The 23,167-nt window shown below is 55.4% G+C and overlaps 1 protein-coding gene across 2 annotated transcripts in view; it reads left to right on the top strand.

Moving 5' to 3' along the window:
- Positions 1-23,167, top strand: part of STK40 (serine/threonine kinase 40) — a 40,142-nt gene that overhangs the window by 13,892 nt on the left and 3,083 nt on the right. For both annotated transcript variants that reach the window (XM_058678983.1, XM_004591577.4), the window contains exons 2-10: positions 7,612-7,731; positions 9,649-9,734; positions 10,027-10,170; positions 12,277-12,504; positions 13,018-13,070; positions 19,380-19,495; positions 21,600-21,744; positions 21,847-21,966; positions 22,257-22,341. In XM_058678983.1, coding sequence (XP_058534966.1) covers positions 7,620-7,731; positions 9,649-9,734; positions 10,027-10,170; positions 12,277-12,504; positions 13,018-13,070; positions 19,380-19,495; positions 21,600-21,744; positions 21,847-21,966; positions 22,257-22,341 — 1,089 coding nt within the window. In that variant the 5' untranslated portion in view covers positions 7,612-7,619. The remainder of the gene's footprint in view (positions 1-7,611; positions 7,732-9,648; positions 9,735-10,026; positions 10,171-12,276; positions 12,505-13,017; positions 13,071-19,379; positions 19,496-21,599; positions 21,745-21,846; positions 21,967-22,256; positions 22,342-23,167) is intronic.

Genomic DNA, 23,167 nt, shown 5'->3' with positions numbered 1-23,167 from the left:
GGTTTGAACTAGGTTTGGTTTATTCCAGAACCTTTGCTCTGACTCAGAGATGCCAACTGATGTGGTTTATGCAAGTCAAGATGGTGATGCCTTCAGCCTCAGGGTGACTGGGCTGGACCTGGCATGGCTGGGTCTTGGTCCACTTGACCCTGAACATCTCCCTGTGTGGTGATATGAAATAATGGAGTTGTGGGGCTGTGCCCGTAGGGCTCCCCTTCCTCCCATCAAGCATCCTAGGGCTGGTTTCTCCCGCCCTGCTCGGGTCTGGTGTGGGCTAAACCCGCTAACTCTTAACCAGTGCACAGCAAGCAGGATTAAGCCCAGGGCTGCCCGCTTGCAGGGCCCAGTGGGCAAATGCAAGGTCTGTGCCTTCTAAAGTGTGCAGGCCACAAGACAGGCCGGCCTAGCTCAGGAGCACTAATTTTGTATTCAGTAAGTGAACTCATTAGTTTGATAGCCAGGCAACAGAGATGGTGATGGAGGCTGCAGGCAGAAATAGCCTGACCCTGCAGAGACAGGGTGGCCCGTTGGCTGCTGGGGACCACTGGCAGCTTCTGACAGCTTGAGGCACCAACTGCTGCTTTGTGTGCTTATGCGCATACATACCCACAGAACAAGCAACCCTGCAGTGGGGGTCCTCCCTTTGCTCCCCTACAGGGTCCTTTGCGCTGGTCACTGGTTTGGCTTGCAGGATCGCCGATCCCTGCTGAAGCCTGGAAATGACTGCGAGAAGCCCAGAATGAGGCTAAGCATAGAACTTTCTGTATGTATGGGCAGGGCCTGCTGCTGCCCCTCATGTCTCTTGGCAGGGAGAGGGGGAAACAGGGCCTCACCCCACCTTTGCCAGTGTGGGGACCATGGCTCTGGGTTACTATCAGGGTGCTTCTTGGGGTGCATGGTGGACCCCTCATGGCTGGCCAGGTCTCCTCTGCTCTGCAGTTGTGCAGAGTTGAGGACAGTCAGCTGGGAAACGCAGCCGCTGGGATCTCATGATCTCTGTGCCGTGGGCCTCTGCAGTTTTCTTCCTTGAGAGGCAGTGGTGGCATGGCCACCCAGTGCTTCTATATCCTGGGCCCTGGCCTTTTAGCCTTAGAAGCCTTACTTACATGTCTCCCTTGGGCCGGCCTTCAGGTAGCCCTGGGAGAGTTAGTTCACATTGTGCAGCAGCTTCAGGCCAAAGTGCCCTCAGCTCCAACTTGACGGGATGGTCCACCAGCCATGGTAGCTGTCCCAGCACAGAGGAACTCCACAACGCAAGAGGCCCTGGCTTCTCAGAGCGCGCAGATGCCCCATGCTCAGAGCCAGGGAGTGTACCTCAGTCTGCAGGCACTCAGGGGCCCTGCCAGAGCCTTGCTCCCAGCCCCGCCCCTCACCCTATAGTGGCCTCACGGAGCTTCCTGTTGAGTTCAGGTTCTCAGGGCACGACTGCTGGCTTGTGAGGGTAGCAAGATTGGAAGGATTGACAGCCTTAATGCTCTAGAGACTTCTAAGCTGGGACTGTTGGGTTTCCTGGGAGCTGAGCACATGGCAGTGCTGGGTCCAGCCCTGGCTAGGTCCTTCGCCTTAGCCTGGAGGATACGGGCCCCAGAGGCTCCTTAGACCAGAGTAGCTGGAGCAGCATGGGAGCAGGCCTTCTCCTGCAGCCCCTGCACTGGAAGCTCTGGAGCCATCTGGAGGGACTTGCATCCCACTCCCAGGGTGGGAGGGTGGGAGACAGAGGCAGGGCCAGGAGGCCGTGTCCCTGGAATGGGGGAGATCCTGCTCAGCCCCCAACTCCCATGGCCAAGCCTGCCTCTGCACCAGCTTTCCTTGGTTTCAGGTACCTGTGGGTAGTACCAAGGGATGTTCGGGCAGTAGGCAGCCTTGTCCGCTCTTCAGCAGCCAGCATCTTTTCCTTCTTGCCCATCTGTGCCCATCCGCCTGTCAGCCTGCATCTTGGAGCCAGTCCCATGAGCTTGCTTGCAATGAATCCTGAGCGGGGTAGATGGGGTCAGGAGGAGCCCACTCATTGTCTAGGCTGCAGCTGCTCCTGGCAAGCTGTTGTCTAGACCAAGCTGTGCGTTGGCACTTGAGTGGTGTCTACATGGATGACGCAGCACCCTGTTGCTTTCCAGGGGACCTGTGAAAAGAGGAGGCTGGGCACAGGGTGGCAATACTGGCCATACTGACTTAGCCAGTGCCAGTGGGCAGTACAGGATACACATGGTGACAGCCTGGAGGGAAAAGGCCCTTGCTTGGTGGAGTAGCTGCTGTGTCAGGTACTAGGGGTGGCACACAGATACATATGTTTTCTCCTAGTAAGATTTCTAATGGTGGTGGGCAGACAGGAAATGTGTAAACATGTTTCAAACACACCCCTGAAGCCAGGCAGTGTGGGTGGGAGGAGGGCCCAGAGGTTGGAACCCAAGAGTACGGAGTCCACAGGCTGCATCACTGTGGGGTTCATTTCTTGGGCCTAGAATCAGGACCTGAACAGCAGGGGAGGATTCTGCTAAGTGGGTGTGTGTTCTCAGAGTAAAAAATACCTTCCAGGAATATCAGCTACGATTTACATAAAATGTTAGCCTTATTGTTTATTTAAAGAAAAATGTTAGAAGGTTAAAAAATTGCATCCTGTGTCAGTTATGGCCTTAATGTATAAAAGGACCCTGGGGCTCAGCACAGTAGCCTAGTGGCTAAACTCCTTGCCTTGCACATGCTCGGATCCCATATGGGTGCTGGTTCTAATCCCAGTGGCCCCGCTTCCAATCCAACTCCCTGCCTGTGACCTGAGGAAGCAGTTGAGGAGGCCCAAAGCCTTGGGACCCTGCATGGAAGACGTGGAAGAATTTCGTGGCTCCTGGCTTTGGATCAGCTCAGCTCCTGCTGTTGCAGCCGCGTGGGATGTGAACTGGCAGATGCAAAATCTTCCTCTATCTCCCTCTCTGTATATCTGCCTTTCCAATAAAAATAAATAAATGTTTAAAAACATATACATACATATATGTATATACACGTCTCAGGTAGACGTGTAGCAATTAAGGCACCCACACCTGCTGTTGCAGCACCTGGGTTTAGTATTCAGATGTGGCTCCTGGTGGCAGTTTCCTGCCATGCAGACCTGCGAGGCCTTGGGAATGGTTCAAGTGATTGGGTGGGAGACCCAAATTGGATTCCTCACCCTAGTCATTGCAGCCAGCTGGGGAGAGAGCCAACACGTGGGGGTGTGTTTCCTCTCTTTCTCTCTCTCTGCGCCTCTCAAATAAAGAAATAGATAGTTTTAGGAATAACTCTAATACATGTGATAACAAAAGTAAAAAGAAAATGAAGGAAATTTCCACAAGAAATTATACAGGGCGTGATGCGGTAGCCTAGCGGCTAAAGTTCTCACCTTACACGTCCCGGGATCCCATATGGGCTCTGGTTCTAATCCCGGTGGCCCTGCTTCCCATCCAGCTCCCTGCTTGTGGCCTGGGAAAGCAGTCGAGGATGGCCCAAAGCCTTGGGACCCTGCACCTGTGAGGGAGACCTGGAGGAGGATTCTGACTCTTGGCTTCGGATCAGTGCAACTCTGGTTGTTGTGGTCACTTGGGGAGTGAATCATCAGATGGAAGATCTTCCTGTCTGTCGCTCTACCTCTCTGTATATTTGCCTTTCCAATAAAAATAAAATAAATCTTTTAAAAAAAGAATTTAGGAAATCAGCACCATTTAAAAAGAAAGGAAAAAAATACAACCAGTAGGCAAGTCAAGATCCATCTCAGATAAAGAATCAGGACGTTTAAAAGGGATTTCCATTCTGCTGCTCATGAATTTGGCCACTGTAAGAGCCAGGAGCTGGTCAGGCCTAGCACAGGCTCAGGAGCTCACTGTCCACATGGCCGCTGCTGGGACTGAGGACCCAGCCTTGCCGAGAGCAGCTGGACAACCGTGCGCCCTTGGGTCCAGCATTGTGCTGGGGTAGTTACGTCCTTGATGGACCACTTCTGATCCAGCTCCTTCTTAATAGCTTGGGAAAGCAGTGGAGGATGGGCCAAAGTCCTGGGGCCTCTGCACTCGCTGTGCCTAACTGTCAATAAAAATCATGGCCCTGTGGCCCAGCGCAATAGCCTAGCAGCTAAAACTCTCACCTTGCACGTACCAGGATCCCATAATGGTGCTGGTTCTAATCCCGGATGCTCCATTTCCCATCCAGCTCCCTGATTGTGGCCTGGGAAAGTAGTTGAGGACGGCCCACCTTAGGACCCTGTATTAGTATGGGAGACCCAAAAGAAACTTCTGGCTTTGGATTGGTTCAGCTCCAGCCATTGCAGCTGCTTGGGGAGTGAATCAGCAGACAGATGATCTTCCTTTCTGTCCTCCTCTGTGTATATCTGACTTTCCAGTAAAAATAAATAAATCTTAAAAATCATGACCTGAACCCCAGTGGCTACTCAGCAGGCCTGCATACCAGGGGACTGTCACTACATTATTGGGTGATGCCTCTGAGGGTATCATCAGGTGGGGATGTTAACATTGGGCTTTTGTTTGGCTTTTTATAGCTTTATTAGAGTGTATTTATTTTTTCTTTTTTTAAAATTAATTTATTTATTATTTTTAATTCATTAATTACATTGTATTATGTGACACAGTTTCATAGGTACTGGGATTCTCCCCACCCCTCCCCAAACCCTCCCACCATGGTGGATTCCTCCACCTTGTTGCATAACCACAGTTCAGGTTCAGTTGAGATTCCCCCATTGCAAGCATATACCAAACATAGAGTCCAGCATCTTATTGTCCAGTCAAGTTCAACGGCTTCTTAGGTATACCCTCTCTGGTCTGAAGACAGAGCCAGCAGAGTATCATCCCAATCAGTTAAAAGCTCCAACATACCATCAGCAAAAATTTATATCATGGAATTAATTGACGTAGTAATGAGTAAATGCGAGTTCTTAACCACCTTCTGTGACCACCTCATTGACATTTCAATTTTAGTTTATAACATATAACATACATGGGCCCGGAGGCGTGGCCTAGCGGCTAAAGTCCTCGCCTTGAAAGCCCCGGGATCCCATATGGGCGCCGGTTCTAATCCCGGCAGCGCCACTTCCCATCCAGCTCCCTGCTTGTGGCCTGGGAAAGCAGTTGAGGACAGCCCAATGCATTGGGACACTGCACCCGCGTGGGAGACCCGGAAGAGGTTCCAGGTTCCGGGCTTCGGATCGGCGCGCATCGGCCCGTTGCGGCTTACTTGGGGAGTGAATCATCGGATGGAAGATCTTCCTCTCTGTCTCTCCTCCTCTGTATATCTGACTGTAATAAAATGAATAAATCTTTAAAAAAAAAAAATAACATATAACATACATAACATAACATGTTATACCTAACACCATATCTTCTTTTTTTTGTTTTTTAAAGATTTATTTTATATTAATTCAGAGACAACAGAAAAAATGGCCTAAGTTGGTTCTCTGGAATATCAAATATGCTACTTAAATTGAGCACATCAAACAATAAAAATCTATTGCTCATCCCTTCAAAAAAAAAAAAAAAAGATTTATTTTATTTTTATTACAAAGTCAGATATACTGAGAGGAGGAGAGACAGAGAGGAAGTGGAGCTGCTGGGATTAGAACCAGCGGCCATATGGGATCAAGGCGAGGACCTTAGCCACTAGGCCACGCTGCCGAGCCCTAACATCATATCTTCTTAAATTAAGGCAAACGTGGTATTTAACCTTTTGGGATTGTCTCATTTCCCTTAGCATTATGGTTTCCAGTTTGGCCCATTTGGCCACAAAGAACTGCATTTTGTTTTTTTTAATAGCTGAGTAGTATTCCATGGAGTAGATGAACCATAGCTTTCTTATCCAATCCTATCCAATCTTATCCAATCCTCTGCTGATGGGCATTTTGGCTGCTTCCATGTTTTTGCAATTACTGATTGTGCTGCTATGAACATAGGAGTGCATGTTGGTTTCTCATAAAACAAGTGTTCTGGATATATTCCTAGGAGTGCTATTGCAAGTGATAATTAGCTCACTGCACTACAGTCCAGACCCATCAGTTACTTCTCTTTTTAAAAAAAGATTTGTTCGGGGGCCCAGCGTGGTGGTCAAGCGGCATGGCCTAGCGGCTAAAGTCCTTACCTTGAATGCACCTTGAATGGCGCAGCAGCGGCCATTGCAGTCGCTTGGGGAGTGAATCAGTGGATGGAAGATCTTTTGCTGTGTCTTTCCTCCTCTCTGTATATCTGGCTTTGCAATAAAAATTAATAAATCTAGAGACAGAGAGGAAGATCTTCCGTCTTTTGCTGTGTCTTTCCTCCTCTCTGTATATCTGGCTTTGCAATAAAAATTAATAAATCTAGAGACAGAGAGGAAGATCTTCCGTCTGATGATTCACTCCCCAAGTGACCACAGCGGCCCGTGCTGCGCCGATCCGAAGCCGGGAACCTGGAACCTCTTCCAGGTCTTCCACACGGGTGCAGGGTCCTAAAGCTTTGGGCCATCCTTGGCTGCTTTCCCAGGCCACAAGCAGGGAGCTGGATGGGAAGTGGAGCTGCCAGGATTAGAACCGGCACCCATATGGGATCCTGGTGCATTCAAGGTGAGGACTTTAGCCGCTAGGCCATGCCGCTGGGCCCAAAATAAATAAATCTTTTAAAAATATACATTTGTTTGAAAGGCAATTACAAAGAGAAATAGAGGCAAAGAGACAGAGGTCTTCCATCTGCTATTCTGCACCCATAGGGCCACAATGGCAGGAGCTAGATTGGTCCAAAGCCAAAAACCAGGAGCTCCTTCTGGGTCTCCCTCATGGGTGCGAGAACCCAAGAACTTGGGCCGTCCCCTGCTGTTATTCCAGGCCATTAGCAGGGAGCTGGATCAAAAGTGTAACAGCTGGGACTAGAACCGATGCCCATATGGGATGCTGGCGCTGCAGGCAGAAGCTTAAAGCACTGCACCAGCATCTGAGCCATCAGTTATTTGCATGTGAAGGAAAATAGACAAATAGGAGAAACTTGGGGTTCTGTGTTTCCTCCAAGGCAGGGTGAAGGGTGCGATCCAGCTCTGACTTAGAGGTCATCTCTTGCCACTCCCCGCTCACCTCACATCCAGCGACACCAGCTGCTAGACCTGGCTGGTTGCCATGCTGCTACCACCTCCAGACAGTTATCCACCTGGGCCCTCTGCCCAGAATGTCCTTGCCGGGCTCCCTGTGTGTCCCCCGTCAAGGCCCCTGGGAGCCTCAGCTGTCATGCATAACATCTGTGCCCGGTGACTCCACTGTGTATGAGGGTGTCCCTGGGGCCGATCCCCAGACACAGCACAGGAATGGACGTGGCATGTCATGTGGTTGTAGTCCCTGAGGGGCAGGCCTTAGAGGGGGAGCTGTAGGCTGGGGTGACACTCTCCCTGTCTTGGCATCTGCCCAGAGCCCAGCTTTCTGCTGTGCAGTTTACTGGCACCCAGCTTCTGGAAGCCAGTGGGTGCTGTATTAGGCGACCCCACACACACACACACACAGTGCCTCATTGACTCCGGGTCTTTGTCACTGGGAGCTTGCATGCCCCTCCAGCAAACAGAGGGTGGCACGCAGGCTTAACAGAGGAAACTGGCTGAGAAGGGGGTCTTTTCTGTCTTATTCAGAGCTGAGAATGAAGCGGAGAGCATCCGACAGAGGAGCTGGGGAAACGTCGGCCAGGGCGAAGGCTCTAGGAAGTGGGATTGCTGGAAATAATGCTAAGAGAGCCGGACCGTTCATCCTGGGTAAGCTCTGGGGGTGTGGCTGTACATGACCCGAGGGCTTCAGGGGGCAGGGCCCACCCACAGTAGCCGGGGTCCTGGGCAGCCCTTGGCCCAGCCCCTGGCTTCACTGCTCTGCATGGGATTTAAGTACGTCTGGGAAGCCCTGAGCCCCAGGTCGCTGTGCCAGGGCTTGTCATTAGCTTTGTTGCAGCTGTTCCGGCTTTAAATTGGTCTCAGCAGAGAGCTAGACCATTCTGTCCCAGACAGCTGCATGTGCCACCATTTGCCCAGGAGGCACGCAGGCCATACTGGAGTCCAGGCCCAGGGCCCTCTGACCGTTCCTGGATGGCATGATTAGTTTCACAGAGTGGAGTGTGTTGTCTCCCTGAGCCCCATCTCACAGTTGGTTCCTGTGGAACAGCAGTTGCCAGGGAGCTGGGGAGCAGTGGGGTTCTGCATGGGGAAGTTGCACCCGGCACATGGACGTGGCCATGGGTGGCAAGCCCAGTGGCTAAGTACACAGCTCTCCTGGTAGCCAGAGAAAGCCTATGGGTTTTTCTTTAGGACATCTTTTTGGAGTTAGGGGCACAAGATAGTCCTCACTTCAGCAGTCAACAGGGCCCACTGTGTGCCAGGCCTGGACAGTATGCCAGGGCTGCAGCAGGGCCTGGGATGGACAAGTCCATGCCCCTGTGGCACTTAACATTCTAGTTGGAAAAAGAGTCAGTAGCGGTACCGGAGCTCACTGGACGTGACAAACTGCCAAGGCAGGGAGTGAGGTGGTAGGTGAGTGAGGAGGACCCACAGATGGCATGGACAGGGAGACCTTGCTGAGAAAGCAACATCTAAGCATGGGTCGGAAGGAGCAGCTATGTGAAAAGCTGGGAAAGGCATTCCAGATTGAAGGAACCATAGGTACGGAGGCTCAGAGGCAGAAAGGGCTTACCGTGTCAGAAACTGAGCCCCCCCAACAGTAGCTGAAGTAAGCCAGGAGAAGAAAGAGGGAACCTCCTCATGGGCAGGGAGCAAATCATGCAAGGCCTTGGGGGCCAGAGAAAGGAGTTTTGGTTATGTTAAGCTGGTGGCACACTGGCCAGGATTTTGTGCTGAGCAGTGCTGACATGGATGTCAGCGTCATGTGCTGTGGCTGCGATAGCTCAGACAGCTGCTGATAGGCACTGAGTTGGCAGTGGTGCCTGGGACCCCTGATCCCAGGGCAGACCCACAGCAGCTGCCGCACTGGGCCAAAGAACAGGGGGCCTACCCAGCCCAGGGCAAGCCTGCTGCAGTGGCTGCACTGGGACCCTCATCCTGGAGTTGCTGACTCAGAGGGTCCTGGGTGTGGCCTGGAGTCTTTTTTGTTGTTGTTGTTAAAAGAGATTCCTTTATTTTACTTGAAAGAATTAGGAGACAGGAAGGGAGAGACAGATCTTCACCTACTGTTTCACCTCCAAGATGTGAAGCCAGCGTTACACCAGTCTGAGGCCAGGAGCAACGAGTTTCTTCCAGGTCTTCCAGGTTGTAGGGGCCCAAGTCCCTGGGCCATCCTCCACTGTTTTCCCAGACCATTAGCAGGGAGCAGAATGGGAGGTGAACCAGCCGCAATGCAAATTGGCACCCAAATGGGGTACTGGCGCCGCAGGCAGGTTAGTTTGCTATACCCTTGGGATCCTCTTTTTTTTTTTTTTTTTTACCTGGTGGTCTCTGGGATCCCAGCACACACCAAGTTGAAACATCCCTCTTCTGGGGAAATACACATGCAAAAACCAAATGTCTCTCAGACCCCTGTGCACCTGCCTTCCGGTTCTGGAGGGGAGGCTATGAGAGGTCACCACCGGGGCCTGCAGGGTTAGTCTAGGGGACATGAGCTGTCGTGGCACCCCAGACCCACAGCAGACAAGGGCTTCTGAAAAGTAAGACCACCCTGTCTTTACACAGGTCCCCGTCTGGGCAATTCACCGGTACCGAGCATTGTGCAGTGTTTGGCAAGGAAAGATGGCACAGATGACTTCTACCAGCTGAAGGTGAGTGAGACACAGGCCACCTCGGGACCCAGGCCCTGCCAGCCCTGCCTATCCTGCCCCCTCCTCCCCGCCTTATAACTGCATCACCGTGAGCCTGAGTAACACCACCTCCTCCTGGGAAACAGTCTTGATGGGCATATGGGCTGGGTAAAGAGCAGCGCCTGCATGTATCCTGTGACCGGCCTGTTCAGAAAAGTGGCTTCACTGCACATGGTGGAAAAATAACCCACCTGCTTCCCCCATGGCTGCTTCTGCTGTGTGAGAAGGCGTTTGATCTTGTGCTTCCTTCAAGATCCTCACCCTTGAGGAGAGGGGCGATCAAGGAATAGAGAGCCAGGAGGAGAGGCAGGGCAAGATGCTGCTGCACACCGAGTACTCCCTGCTGTCCCTCCTCCACACCCAGGACGGTGTGGTGCACCACCACGGCCTCTTCCAGGTGAGTTGCCTGCCCACCCCACCCCAGCCTCACTCCCAGCCTCGCTGACTGGAGGCCACAGCAGCTCCCAACATGTGACCCTCTGGTGTCCTTGCCATGCTGAGTGCCAGGGTGGTCAGACTGGAGCCACGCTGGCTGCTGTAGCCACGAGGTGCCCTGCAGGAGCGTAGGGCTGGGCTTTCCATGAAGAGCTAGCCTCCACTACAAGAGAGGAGGGTAACAGGAAGTCTTCGATCAGGAGGGCGGGCAAAGAGGGAGAAGGGGATTGGGGCCATCTGCAGCCCCCTTAAATTCAGCTGGTGTCCCTAAGTGTACCTGCTCAGATGTAGCAGGTGCTGACAGCTTGCATGCCAAAAACGCCATCCTAACGGTCTAGCCAAAGCCGCGTCTTTACACACAGGAAGTTGGGATCAGAGTAGCTAGAAGTTCCCTGCTGACCACCAGCTCTTTTTTCTTTCTTTCTTTCTTTTTTTCAAGATTTCTTTATAATTTATTTGAAAGTTACACAGGGAGAGAATCTTCCATCTGCTGGGTTTATTTTCTGGGTTTATTCCCCAGAAAGCCCCTACAGCTAGGGCTAGGCAAGGCTAAAGCCGGAAGTTTCATCCAGATCTCCTATCTGAGTGATGGGCAACCACACTCGTGGGCCAATTTACATTGCTTTTCCCAGGCTTTTAGCAGGAGCTGGACCAGAAGTGGAACAGCTGGAGCATAAGCCAGTGTACATATAGGATGCTGGTGTCATAGGCAGTGGCTTGACCCACTGTGCCACAATAGGATCGGTTCTTGCTAAGACCTGGTTCCCCTGATAGGGAGGAAAGCAGCAGGGTGCCAAGGAGGACACACAGATCTTGGCACTGGCAGTACTGGATTCATACTGTGTGACCTATGGACATCAAACTGCCTCATTGAATTCTTTTTTTTTTTTTTAAGATTTATTTTTATTGGAAAGACAGATATACGGAATGAAGGAGAGACAATCTTCCGTCCGATGGTTCACTCCCCAAGTGGCCGCAACGGCTGGAGCTGAACCAATTCAGAACCAGGAGCCAGGAGCCTCTTCCAGGTCTCCCAGACAGGTGCAGGGTCACAAAGCTTTTGGGCCATCCTCGACTGCTTTCCCAGGCCACAAGCAGGGAGCTGGATGGGAAGTGGGGTTGCTGGGATTAGAATCAGCGTCCATATGGGACCCTGGTACGTTCAAGGCAAGGATTTTAACTGCTATGCCCTGTCTCATTGAATTCTTGCGGCTCATAGTGAGAGGGATCACTAGCTCGCTCTAAGTGACAAACTGGACACTTGATGAAGTTAAGCCAGACCTATCCTAGGTCCCACAGTTAAGCCAAGGTGAGGCTAATGCCCCCATCCAGCCATCTGAGGCCAGATTTTGCATCTACTGGTTCACTTCCTAAATGTCCACACATCCAGGGTCTGGACAGTCCGAAGCCAGGAGCCTGGATCTCCATCCTGGGGCCCAAGGACTTGAGCCATGTGTCTCCGCTTAGGGTGCATCAGCAGGAAGCTGGCTCTGAAGTGGGGCAGTCAGGACTTGATCCCAAGCACTCTGCTGGGTACAGCATTGCAAGCAGTGGCTTAACTGACTGTAGCACAGTGCCACTCCCAGAACCTTCCCGAGTTACTGTCATGTGGCTGCTGAGGGTGCCACATCACACAGAAAGTCATCTTGGACACACAGAAAGCCATTGGAGCCCTCCAGGTTTGAGCATGGACCTACGGAGGAGGTTAATGTTGGTGAGCGCTGGAGACTGGGAAAGCTACAGAGGGAGGAAGTGCCAGGCCTTCGGGCTGGGGCCAGTGTGCTGTGCCAGGAAGGCCGCTGGTCTCTGCATGACCAGCCCTGACCTGAATCTGCGTGGTGAACAAAGCGTCACGCCTTAGCCTGAGGTGGTTGCAGCCCATGGGGCCTGGCACTTGACATGGGGCAGCTGAACACCAAGAGCCCTCCACGGTCATGCTGCCCGGGCCCTAGTCCTTTTCCAGTGGCCGTGTGGTTTTGCTGCAGGCTCTCATTGGTTTGAGTGTCCTAGACCCCAGATTGTGCCTGGTGGGATTCACAGCCGAACTCTGGTCTGCCCCTGCTTCCAGGACCGCACCTGTGAAATCGTTGAGGACACAGAATCAAGCCGGATGGTGAAGAAGATGAAGAAGCGCATCTGCCTCGTGCTAGACTGCCTGTGCGCACACGACTTCAGCGACAAGACTGCCGACCTGATCAACCTGCAGCACTACGTCATCAAGGAGAAGAGGCTCAGCGAGCGCGAGACCGTGGTCATCTTCTATGACGTGGTGCGCGTGGTGGAGGCCCTGCACCAGGTGAGCCCCGCCCCGCAGGGCCCCAGGACCTGTGTTCCCCAGGGCAGCCCAGGCAACCTTGCACAGCTCCACGCACTGAGACGCTGCACTGTAGGCTACCAACTCAGGGGACCACTGTGCGATATCCAATGGGCGGCCACAGCCCATTGAGGGTTAGGGTGTCCAGCACCTTATGGTAAGGTATAGAAGCACCTGAGCCTCTTCCAGAAAATTCCCAGCTACAGAATCACAGCAGTTTGCCTCTGAGCCCAGATCCAGCCCCAGCTTTTCCATGTGGGATGTTTGCTGGCCTGGATTGGAGTGCGCTGACCTGCCAGTGACTGCTGACTGGGTGTGTCTTACTTGAGGGCTGGTGTTACCCTGGTCTGTGGTTTGTGAGTCAGGGAAGGGGCCTAGAAAGAGACATGGCGAAGTTCCCTGTCTTCCCGCACACACGGAACACATGTCTTGCAGGCAGGACCCCACCCTGCCTCTCACCTTCATGGCACAAACTGCTCACCCCTTGTTTTCCAGAAAAACATCGTGCACAGAGACCTGAAGCTGGGGAACATGGTGCTCAACAAGAGGTGAGAGGCGGGCTTCTTGTTTCCTGCCATAACCTTAGCGTTGGGCCAGCCGCACGTTACAGCTGCTCAGGCCCTAATAGCCCGCTTCTTCCAGGAGAGTCAGGGCCTGGGGATGGGATGTCTGTGTTTGTCTCCTGCCACATGGGAATAGGGGATCCGAGGGACAGAGCTGCAGAAGGGGCTCTGGGGAACATTCTAGATGCCCTCCCTTGCCACACTCGGATCTCCATGGGTGCTCAGTTCTTGGCTGGGAGAGCGGATAAAGGGGGAGCAGCGAGCAAATGGACTGACGCCCTAGATGTCTTTCTGTGGGGCAGGGGGGTCCCTGGGAAGTATTCAGAGACCTGCATGTCAGGGTCATGGGGGCGCGCCTACAGGGATTCCACCTGAAAAAATGGCCCTGGAGATGTGCCAGAGCCAGCACAAGAGCATGACCTTTGTGCTCAGAGTGACCAGCCACTGTGTGTGCAAGCTTGGGCAAAGCAGCTGTTGTGGCTCAGCATGCTTCCTGGGCAGGACACAGCAATGAGCAGTCAGAAGGCAGCACTGCCCGCCTCCGCCTTAGAGGGGCTGTGGACAACTCCTGCGTGTGCCAGGGGCAGGGAGAACTCACTAGAGGCCCCAGGCTGTCACCCTATCCATCAGAGGGAGGGCCCAGGCTGCTTTGGAGTTGTGTTGGCCAGCAGAAGACACACAGCTGCCATGCAGGGGACCTGGACCCCCCTCCTCCCTTAGCTCTGTCAGGGCAGGGTTAGGAGTGGTGTGGTGGGTGATTTATTTCAGCATGTGTCAGCCCAGCCCAGCTGGAGCCAACACCTTGCTGTCCCTATCAGCTGGCCAAGGCTACAGTGGTCAGAGGAGACACAGGCCTAGGGAGGTGGACCTCTGGGGAGGGGAGTGTATGTTGGGTCCCATGCACCCCAGCAGCTAAGCTGACCCCCAGGCCTAGAGTCTGCATTCCTGCGCCAGGGAGGTTCTGTCCAATGAGAACACGGATGGCATGCCTAGAGGGCAACATGCAGAGGGCTGGGGAGGACATGCAGGGTCGCGACTGCCCGCCGAAGCTCTTCATGAAGGGTGGGAGGAAAATTGCCAGCTTGCGCAAACCAAGTGATGGGAACCTGACCCTGTCATGTTCCTCAGGGAACAAGGGAAGAAACAGGAAATTCCAGGGCTGCTTGAACCCCAGGCTAGCTGGGCGGGCACGTGAGCGAGCATGGACGCACGGACATGGGATCAGTCCTGACTCAGGCATCACTGCCCACTTCTGGGTATTTTGGAGACCGGCTGTAAGACTTCGTTCATTTGATTATTGCCGCGTTGACTGTTAACTCACGTCCTGAGATGCCAGGGGCTGCTCGGGGGTTCCATCCCTCCAGGGTGAACATGGGGGAAAGCCTGGCCAAGGTGGCAGTAAGTGATGAGATCTGGCTCCGCAGCAGTACTCCCCCGTGCTCATCTCCTGGGGACATAGGAGAGCAAGGCCTGTGTGCCAACTTCCCCAGAGAGAGAGGCCTGCAGTGCCAGCTGGCTTAGGAGGATGCCCATGCCGTGGTCCGATGGTCCCCCCAGCCGGGCTCTGAGTTGTAGGAGAATGTCTGGTCGTGGAGAGTACCACCCGCCCTTGCCCGGAACTATAGGGAGCAGACTTTTTGTCCTAGGATGCTGCCCTGCCCTGGGTGAGCCAGTCATCAGCCAGATTCACTTTTCAGAAAAAGAGCATATATACATAAGCTTAGTTAGGCTGAGGGGCTGGTGCCTTGGCTCCATGGAATAATCCTCTACCTGTAGGTGACAGCATCCCATATGAGCACTGGTTTGAGTCCTGGCTGCCCCACTTCCCAACCACCTCCCTGTGTATGGCCTGGGAGAGCCGTGGGGAAAGGCCCAAGTCCTTGCGACCCTGCACCCATGTGGGGGACCCAAAAGAGGCTGCTATCTCCCAGCTTCATATCAGCTCAGCCTGACCATTGCGGCCATGTGGGGAGTCAACCAGCAGATAGAAGGCCTTCTCTGGCTCTCCTCTCTGCCTTTCAAATAAAAATAAAACTTAAAAAACAAAAAGGTTGACTAGACAGAATAACAGGAGAGACAGCTGCCAGGCGCTGGCACAGTTCTGTGGTGTGCCTCGGGCTGCAGCGCCTCCCTGCCTCAGCCGCTCCATCTTGGCGACTGTTCGAGTCTTAGGATTCTCCTGCAGCTGGGAACCAGCGGGTCCTGGGCACTTTTCACTCTCCAGAAGAGGTGCGGTGTGGAGAGCCCCACTGTTTTGGAGAGCGCAGTTGGAAGCCACTTGTGCTGCCCAGCACAAGGCCAGGGCATGCAGGGCAGAGGCCGGACTAGGCCCACCTGCTTGGGAACAGAGAGGCATGGGTTGGAACCCGGAATCCTTTTTGGGACTTGTGTGAACTCCACAGTGGGTTTTCTCCTTTCTGCCATCTTTCTGGGCAGGCCAGCTACCCACCAAGTTCCTAGAAAAGGACACAAACTTTGCGGTTGCCCGAAGGGCCATAGCTGAAGGGTGACTCACTCAGAGCCGACCCTGCTGACGCACTTCCCACGCTCGCCCCTCCTCTCACCACCAGCTGGGGTGTCCGGGACGCCCAGGGAGCCACACATTGATCACACAGCTGGGGATGGGTGTGGCTGGGCAGGCAGGGGAGCCACCTGAGGTATCTGCCGTGAGAGAGGCTTCAGGCACTGTGGTGGCAGAGCCGGTGTTACCTCCGGGGGCTCAGCTGTGCTTCCCTATGACCTGCCGGCCCCATGCCTGGGCGTGACAGCTGACTCAAGATGAGAACTCAGCTCCAGCAGCGCCTGTGTCGGCACGTGGCTCTCTTATATGCCATTGGAGGATCAGGAATAAGCCCTGCCCCCTCTCGGGTCATCTTCCTAGCTCCTTACCCTTCCGCAGCCCTCGGGGCACCATGCTAGCTATTGCTCCACTTTTATAGGGGAGGAAATTAAAGTTGAGCTAGGAAGTGGCAGGACCAGAACCAAAAACCTGGAATGTGACCCCCAAGCCCACCATCCTCTCTCTGACCTGTTCTCCTAATGTCTGGAACCCCAGAGGCCTGTATTGACCTCTCTGATGATGGGAACACATGTGCTCCTGCTCCATGGGAACTTTCCAGAAAGAGGCCTGAAGGGGTCCCATGGCAGGAGTGGGCAGTGACATGAGATGGTCAGAGCCAAACAGTCCACTTCTAATGGGACTCGCCTCCCTCAACTGGCACCCTGGGCCTGCTCTCCCACTGTGGCTGTCCTGCAGGCCGTGGGTCAGGTTTCTGGAACATATGACAAGGCAGGCTGTGAGCCGAGTTGGTGTTTCCGTTTGGGCTGCAGAGGACAGAGTGGCCTTTGTTTGCACCCAGGCCCTTGCCAGCACAGTTCCATGAGATAGCTGGAGGGCTCTGGGAGCTTCTTGGACACGACTTCTGGGGAAACCCAGCCTTGGCCTCACTCACCCGGGCCCTCTTCTGCCTCCCCCCCCCCATCCTGATGCTGGTCCCCTCGGGGCAGCTTCCCTGGCTGCTGTTCTCTTGGCTCTGGTGCCACCCTCCTGCAGTGGCCTGTGCTGGGGGCTGGCCTGCCTGCCCAGCCCTGCCCCAAGCCCCACCTCCAGCCAGAGAGGAGGGGTCCTCTCTCAGACCCTGTTTTTTGTCCACATTATGAGCTTCCTAGAAAGGCTGTCCCCGGAGCTGCCCTGCCCCACAACTCTCAAAGAAAATCTGCTTTTCTGAGAGTACTGGAGTGCAATACAGGAGTGAATCAGCTGTGATGGAACAAAAGGAAAATCCAGTGGCTGGCTGAGGCACATCTGGGTCCCAGCAGCTCTCTAGCCCGAGTGTGGACTCCAGGACCTGACAGCGATCGGTTAGATGGGGCTGCATGCCTCTGTAACTGTGTGACCTTGAGCAAGTTCCTGGACTTCTCTGTGCTGAGGCAGTGCCATGTGCAGTGGGGCTGTGAGAAACTCTGCAGCAGGGACAGCAGTCCACTCAGCCTGTGCCTGCTGAGCACCCCCAAGGAACTCCAGGTTAGGCTCCTCCCCACCCACCCATCTCCACAGCAAGCTGAGTCTCCCCCTGCTGCCTGCCCAGGCCCTCCCTGAAGCATCACTAGAGCACCCCAGCGTGTGCTGCTTGTCCTCCTGGGGAGTCTGGCCCTGGCTCAGATTGACCCCTCTGTGCCTGCCCGCTCCTCTCCCATGCCAGCGTTAGCAGCTCCCAGGCCAGGGTCCGGTCCTGCTGGTGCAGATAAGAACAGCAAGAAACAGCTGGCTGAGCCACATGCAGTCCAGGGTGACAGTGAGCCTGCTCCTCACCCAGCTCCTAGCCTGCAGCACTTTGGGTGTTTGTCAGATGTCACAGGCAGGTACGCTGTGCTCAGCAACAGCTGTATCCTCCAGGGATCCTCCCCATGGAGCTCTCTCAGGGCCCCACATGGCACCCCCACCCTGGTGCTGCTTTTAGGAGAGAGAGAAGAACCATTGCTCTAGGCCCTGACTCTGCAACCTGCCAGGGCATGCCCAGGGTCGTGGGGCTACCTTAGCACCCTCTCCCCTGCAGTGGACCACCCCGCTCTAGCTTACAGCCCCAGTTATAGGTAGGAAACCAAGGGTTCCCAGCCCCTGCTGCTGTTGGCTGGAGCACAGGAAAGCTTCCCAGGCATGTAGACCCACAGCTGGGGCACTGACCCCTGCCTGCCTGACATGGCTCTGGGTCACAGCCCTGGAGTTGCCCTGGCTCCCCTGTGCAGCAGCTCAGCTCATTTTCTCCTAAACCTCAAGGCCCCTCTGCTTGGTCCCCCTCAGCCCTCCAGTGCCCACCCCAGACACTGCGGGGGCACAGTAGGGATGAGAGAACCAAGTGGGCTGCCTACAGTAAGAACTGGCCACAGCAGGATCCAGACTCCAGCCTGGGCTGAGCCCCCGGAAGTCCCTGCCACCAATAGCAGGCAGCATCTAAGAGCTGTCCGGGACCAGTCTGCTGCTCTGCCAACGCCTTGCCACCCGGCTCATCCCTACTGTGCCTCAGTTTCCTTTTCTATGAAATGGACGTGAACTGGCTCCTGGGTGCTTGTGAAGTGCTTGGCCCTGCCCCAGGCCCTAGGAGCCTGGCCCTTCATCTTTGCATGATTGTGCCTTCCTCACCCTCACTCTGTTCTTACTGTTCTGCTCTTGGCTCCTCGGTCAAATGTGGAACACTGTCCAGCCACGTAGCATCTGCGAGGCCATCTCCTGGGGCTGTCTGCCCCGTCCTCCCTGTGCTGGTCCAGAGTGGACAAGTGTGTAGTGGGTGCTGAGGGAGGAGCATTGCAGCACACTTCTCTGCTCAGGAGGCTGTGGCTCCCCAACCTGTGGCCCTGTGCCTGTGGGGTCCCAAGTCCCAGCCTGCAGTCCTGGACACACCCACCATAAAGGGAGGAGACCCCAACTCTGCACGTCCTAAAGGCAGGTGTCATCCACTGCTTGCCACCCTGGCATTGCCCAGGAATACCCCTGGATTTTCCACCAGTGGCAGGGGCTCCCAGCAGGCTCTGGTCTGTGCTGGAACATGAAGGATGGGGCAGCTGTGCCAGGGGGTGCTGCTGCTTCTGGCATTGTTCCCTACGACCATGTCACTGGGATGTGAGTGATGCAAGTGCAGCCTTGGCTCCTGCGAATCTCCAGGACCCTGGGAAGGGTGGACTCTGCTATGGTAAGAGCCTGTGTCCATGTGGAGGACACAGCGGGGACAGTGCCCACGTTCCACTGGAGCTTGTGGGAGCTGCACCCTCAGAGCCAGGAGCCCTGATGGAGACCCAGCTCTGCCCCCAGGGCCCTGGGCTGCTGGATTACGGGTGAGCCTCCTCCCCACCACAGATGCACTTGCCCACTTACTGTCCCGTCTGCAGGGTGGCACTTGGGGAGAGGGAGGTGAGACACCTGCCAGGTGTGGACTGGGGGAAAGTTCAAATTGTTCCACACTTTCTTCTGTGTAAATGAAGGAATCAAATTAATAGAGTATTTCTGAACCAGTCCCAATCTACCATATTCCCTGAGGCTATCTAGGGGGGAAGTCCCTGTGAGGTATTCTAAGCCCTAAGTGTATTTCTGGAGGCAGCATGGCAGGGTTCAGGGGAAATCCCACAATAATCAGGGTTGAGTAGCCGAATAGCTTAACAGGTAGCCAAGGAACCTTGCTTTGCTCTGTTCCCTGCAAGAGGGAGCGGGGCTGTGGCTTCACCCCCTTCCATTCAGGGTGGGAAGGCCCATGTGTGGTGGCCATGGCCAAAGTGTGTTTACTGTCCACCTCCTGCTCCCAGGACGCATCGGATAACCATCACCAACTTCTGCCTCGGGAAGCATCTCGTGAGCGAGGGCGACCTGCTGAAGGACCAGAGGGGGAGCCCTGCCTACATCAGTCCCGACGTGCTCAGCGGTATGTGCATGTGTGTGCTGGACTGTGGGCCTCTGGGCCCCACAAGGCCAAGCCTGCAGCAGTTCGTTCCCTGGCAGAATGTCTGGCAGGCTCAGAGTAGGCCCAGAGCAGTGCCAATCTGCCTATAGGTGCAGAAGCTTTGGGCAGTGGATGAGGAGGTCGCAGGGGCTGCCCTTGTGCCTGCTGAATGACTCCCTGAGGTCAGTGCTAGCAGAGAAAGGAACGCGGTTTTGGTTACAATCATGCAGGACCCCTGGGGGATGTGCCTGAGGAAGTGACACATGAGCTCCAGACTGGAAAAGTAGCAATTCCCTGGGCGGACGCCCCTGGGGTGAAGCCGAATCCCTGAGGATGGCCAAGCACCTGCTAGTGCCCAAATGAGGCTGCCGCAGAGGGCGGGGGCAGGAGGGCTTGGTCCCACAGGCCCAACGGGGGCCACTTGGACCGAGTCTTCTTGAAGTGGGTGGCAGCAAAGATGTCCCTCAGTTGGCCTTTTCACTCTGCTGCGGGTGTACCAGGCAAGGCACCATGGGGACAGCAGTGAACAAAGCAGCCTCTGGGGAGGGGCATCAGCAAAAGGCCCGTAAGTACAACTGCTCTGTGGGACTGCAGCCTGTGAAGGGCCCTGGGGTGTGGAGCTCCCCAGGAAGCCCTGTGGCACCCACTGCAGGGGCCAGTTGGAGGCACCCTCCACCCTCAGTTCCCAGATGCTTTGCTCAGAAAGCGCAGGCCATGGCCCTGCTAGCACCTCCTTGCACATCCTCACGCACATCCTCTGCTCCCAGCAGACCCTGGGGCCTGAGCAGTGCATGGCAGGCATCAGCAGGAGGCCCAGGTGCTCAATAGTGTCTTCCCCCGCCAGGGCACACACTGGGCAGCTCAGGCAGGGCACAGGGTTTCTGCCCCAGATGGGCTTTGCAGTTTCCTGTTTCACGTTGGAAGGAACAGGCTAGGCAGCGACTGGCTCACAGGAGGGGTTGCCTGAACACAAGAGCAGTGGACATGGACCCCCTCACTGCGATGTGGCACTGGACCGAGCACGTCCTTGGCACCTGACTGCCTTCCATCTGTGGTGGAGTTCGCGAGGCCTCGGTGTCTGCCAGTGCTGCCTGTGCTCAGCCATGGGTCTGTTCCCCTCTGCTGCACCCAGGACAGCCAGCCCAGAGGTTCACCTGGCACGCAAACAGCAGTGTTGTTTTAAGATATATGTATCTATCTTAGAGAGAGAGAGAGAGGTTTGCCCTCTGCTGGTTCACTCGCCAAATGACTACCGTGGCCAGGGCTGGGCCAAGCTGTAGCCAGGAGCCTGGAGCCTATCCAGGTTTCCCGCATAGGTTTCCCGCAGGGGCCCAAGCACCTAGGCCACCTGTTGCTGCCTTCTCAGGCACATGAGTAGAGAGCTGGGGAGGAAGCAGAGCAGCTGGGACTCAACCAGTCTTGATACCAGCGTCAAGAGTAGTGGCTTGGGCCCGGCACAGTAGCCCAGTGGCTAGTCCTTGCCTTGCACGCCTCAGGATCCCATATGGGGGCAAGTTTGTGTCCTGGCTGCTCCACTTCCCATCCAGCTCCCTGCTTGTGGCCTGGGAAAGCAGTGGAGGACAGCTCACCTCAGGACTCTGTACTCATGTGGGAGACCTGGAAGAAACTCCTAGCTTTGGATCAGCTCAGCTCCAGTTGTTGCAGCTACTTGGGGAGTGAATCAGTGGACTGAAGATCTTCCTCTCTATATATCTGACTTTCTGATAAAAATAAATAAATCTTATAAGAGTGGTGGCTTAACATGCGGCACACGACACCAGCCCCAAGGAACAAACGTTTTATTGCCAGCCAGACCTGGGGTCAAGCTGAGAGGTTGGCCCAGGAGGCACCCGCATCTGCAGCCTGACCTTGGAGGTGGCAGTAAGTGCTGGGAAGGAGTCGGGCCAGCCGTGGGATGCTGACTGGAATCTCCTGAGAACCGGCTTGTGTGGAGCTGGTCACAGTTCCACAGTCATCTGTGACCGTTTGTCATGGGTACCTCTCTGTTGGGTGTGGGGGCTGGAGCCCCAGAAAGGGTGCCAGCGGGAAGCACCATCTCCTCACTGTGTGTGTGTCACCTCTGCAGGCCGGCCTTACCGGGGCAAGCCCAGTGACATGTGGGCCCTGGGCGTGGTGCTCTTCACCATGCTGTACGGCCAGTTCCCCTTCTACGACAGCGTCCCACAGGAACTCTTCCGCAAGATCAAGGCTGCCGAGTACACCATCCCCGAGTGAGTCCCACTCCCTGGGGGTGGGAAAAGACACACATCCGCCCCCACGAGCCTGGGGTGAGTCATTTTCTGAGCCCCGGCCCTCCCCCTTGCCCTGTGCAGGGATGGGCGGGTCTCCGAGAACACCGTGTGTCTCATCCGGAAACTGCTGGTCCTCGACCCTCAGCAGCGCCTGGCCGCCGCAGACGTCCTAGAGGCCCTCAGTGCCATCATCGCATCATGGTGAGTGGGCAGGCGCCGGGCTGGGCACCTGGCCATGATGCACACCACAGCCTGTTTCTCTGGCAGAGGCTGAGGCTGAGGCGGATGTCCCTGTGGGCACAAAGTGGGGAGGCAGCAGGGCATCTCCATGGCAGCTCGTGGGTAGACACTGCCTCGCTGGGCTCTCATGACAGCCTGCAAAGCAGAAACTGTCCCCTTTTACTGGATGGGAAAGCTGCGGCTGAGCAAGGCAGTCAGTCGGGACATGGAGGTCTGGCTGATGACAGACTGGCCTGTGTTCTCCCGTCCAGGCAATCCCTGTCGTCGCTAAGTGGGCCCTTGCAAGTGGTCCCTGACATCGATGACCAGATGAGCAACGCAGACAGCTCTCAGGAGGTGAGTGGGGTAGGCAGGCCCAGCATGGCAGCTTCATGCCAGTGCTTGGGGCAGGAAGGGCCGACCACATGCGCCCCCCACTCCCATGCTGCTGCCTCTTGGCCTGCAGGGGCTGCAACGGTGCTGCCAAGTGGAGGCTGGCTCCCAGGCAGCCCCACGTTGGACGGACACGGAGGGCTCTCTCACCGCTTCCTCTCTCTGCCCCTCTGACTCACTGGGTTCTCACTCACCCTTCCGGCTTTTCATTTTTTCGATGATTCATTCATCCCTGTATTCTCTTCCCTGGTCCCTGTACTGGAGAAAGTGCTGAGCCCAGGGCGGAGCAGAGACCTGGGGTAGCTAGGCAGCCACTGGCAGGCAGGTAACCATCGGGTGTACCCTGGAGAAATGCTGGGCCCATAGTGGTGTAAGGACCTGCCCTCCAGGGCAGCTAGGGCCACCTCTGCTGATAGTGGGCAGGGAGGCCAGAGGATGGGCAGTTCCAGCCCGTCCCCACCCCCACCCCCACATGGAGCCCCTTCCTTCCTCGGCTGCTCTGCAGCAGTCCTGGGACAGCTCCACCCGCCACAGGGCCTGTGTGGCCTCTGTTCTTCATCCCCACCTGCTGGAGGACCTGAGAGGTGAGAGGACTTTGCTTTCACCACCCAGCTGGGACGCAGGGGCTTGAGATTAGCACCAGGGACCTGCAGTCTCTTCCTGTACACCCCTGGTGCTGAAGCTGGGGCCTGCATGTGGCTGAGGTAGGTACACAGGGTCATCTTGGCACCCCAGCCTGCCCTGACCTTAAGAAGGTTAAGTGGGGGGTCTGGCACAGTAGCTTAGTGGT

The sequence above is a fragment of the Ochotona princeps genome, chromosome 2, assembly GCF_030435755.1.
Source record: "Ochotona princeps isolate mOchPri1 chromosome 2, mOchPri1.hap1, whole genome shotgun sequence".
NCBI classification, from domain to species: domain Eukaryota; kingdom Metazoa; phylum Chordata; class Mammalia; order Lagomorpha; family Ochotonidae; genus Ochotona; species Ochotona princeps.
This window is presented reverse-complemented; position numbering and strand designations above follow the sequence as displayed.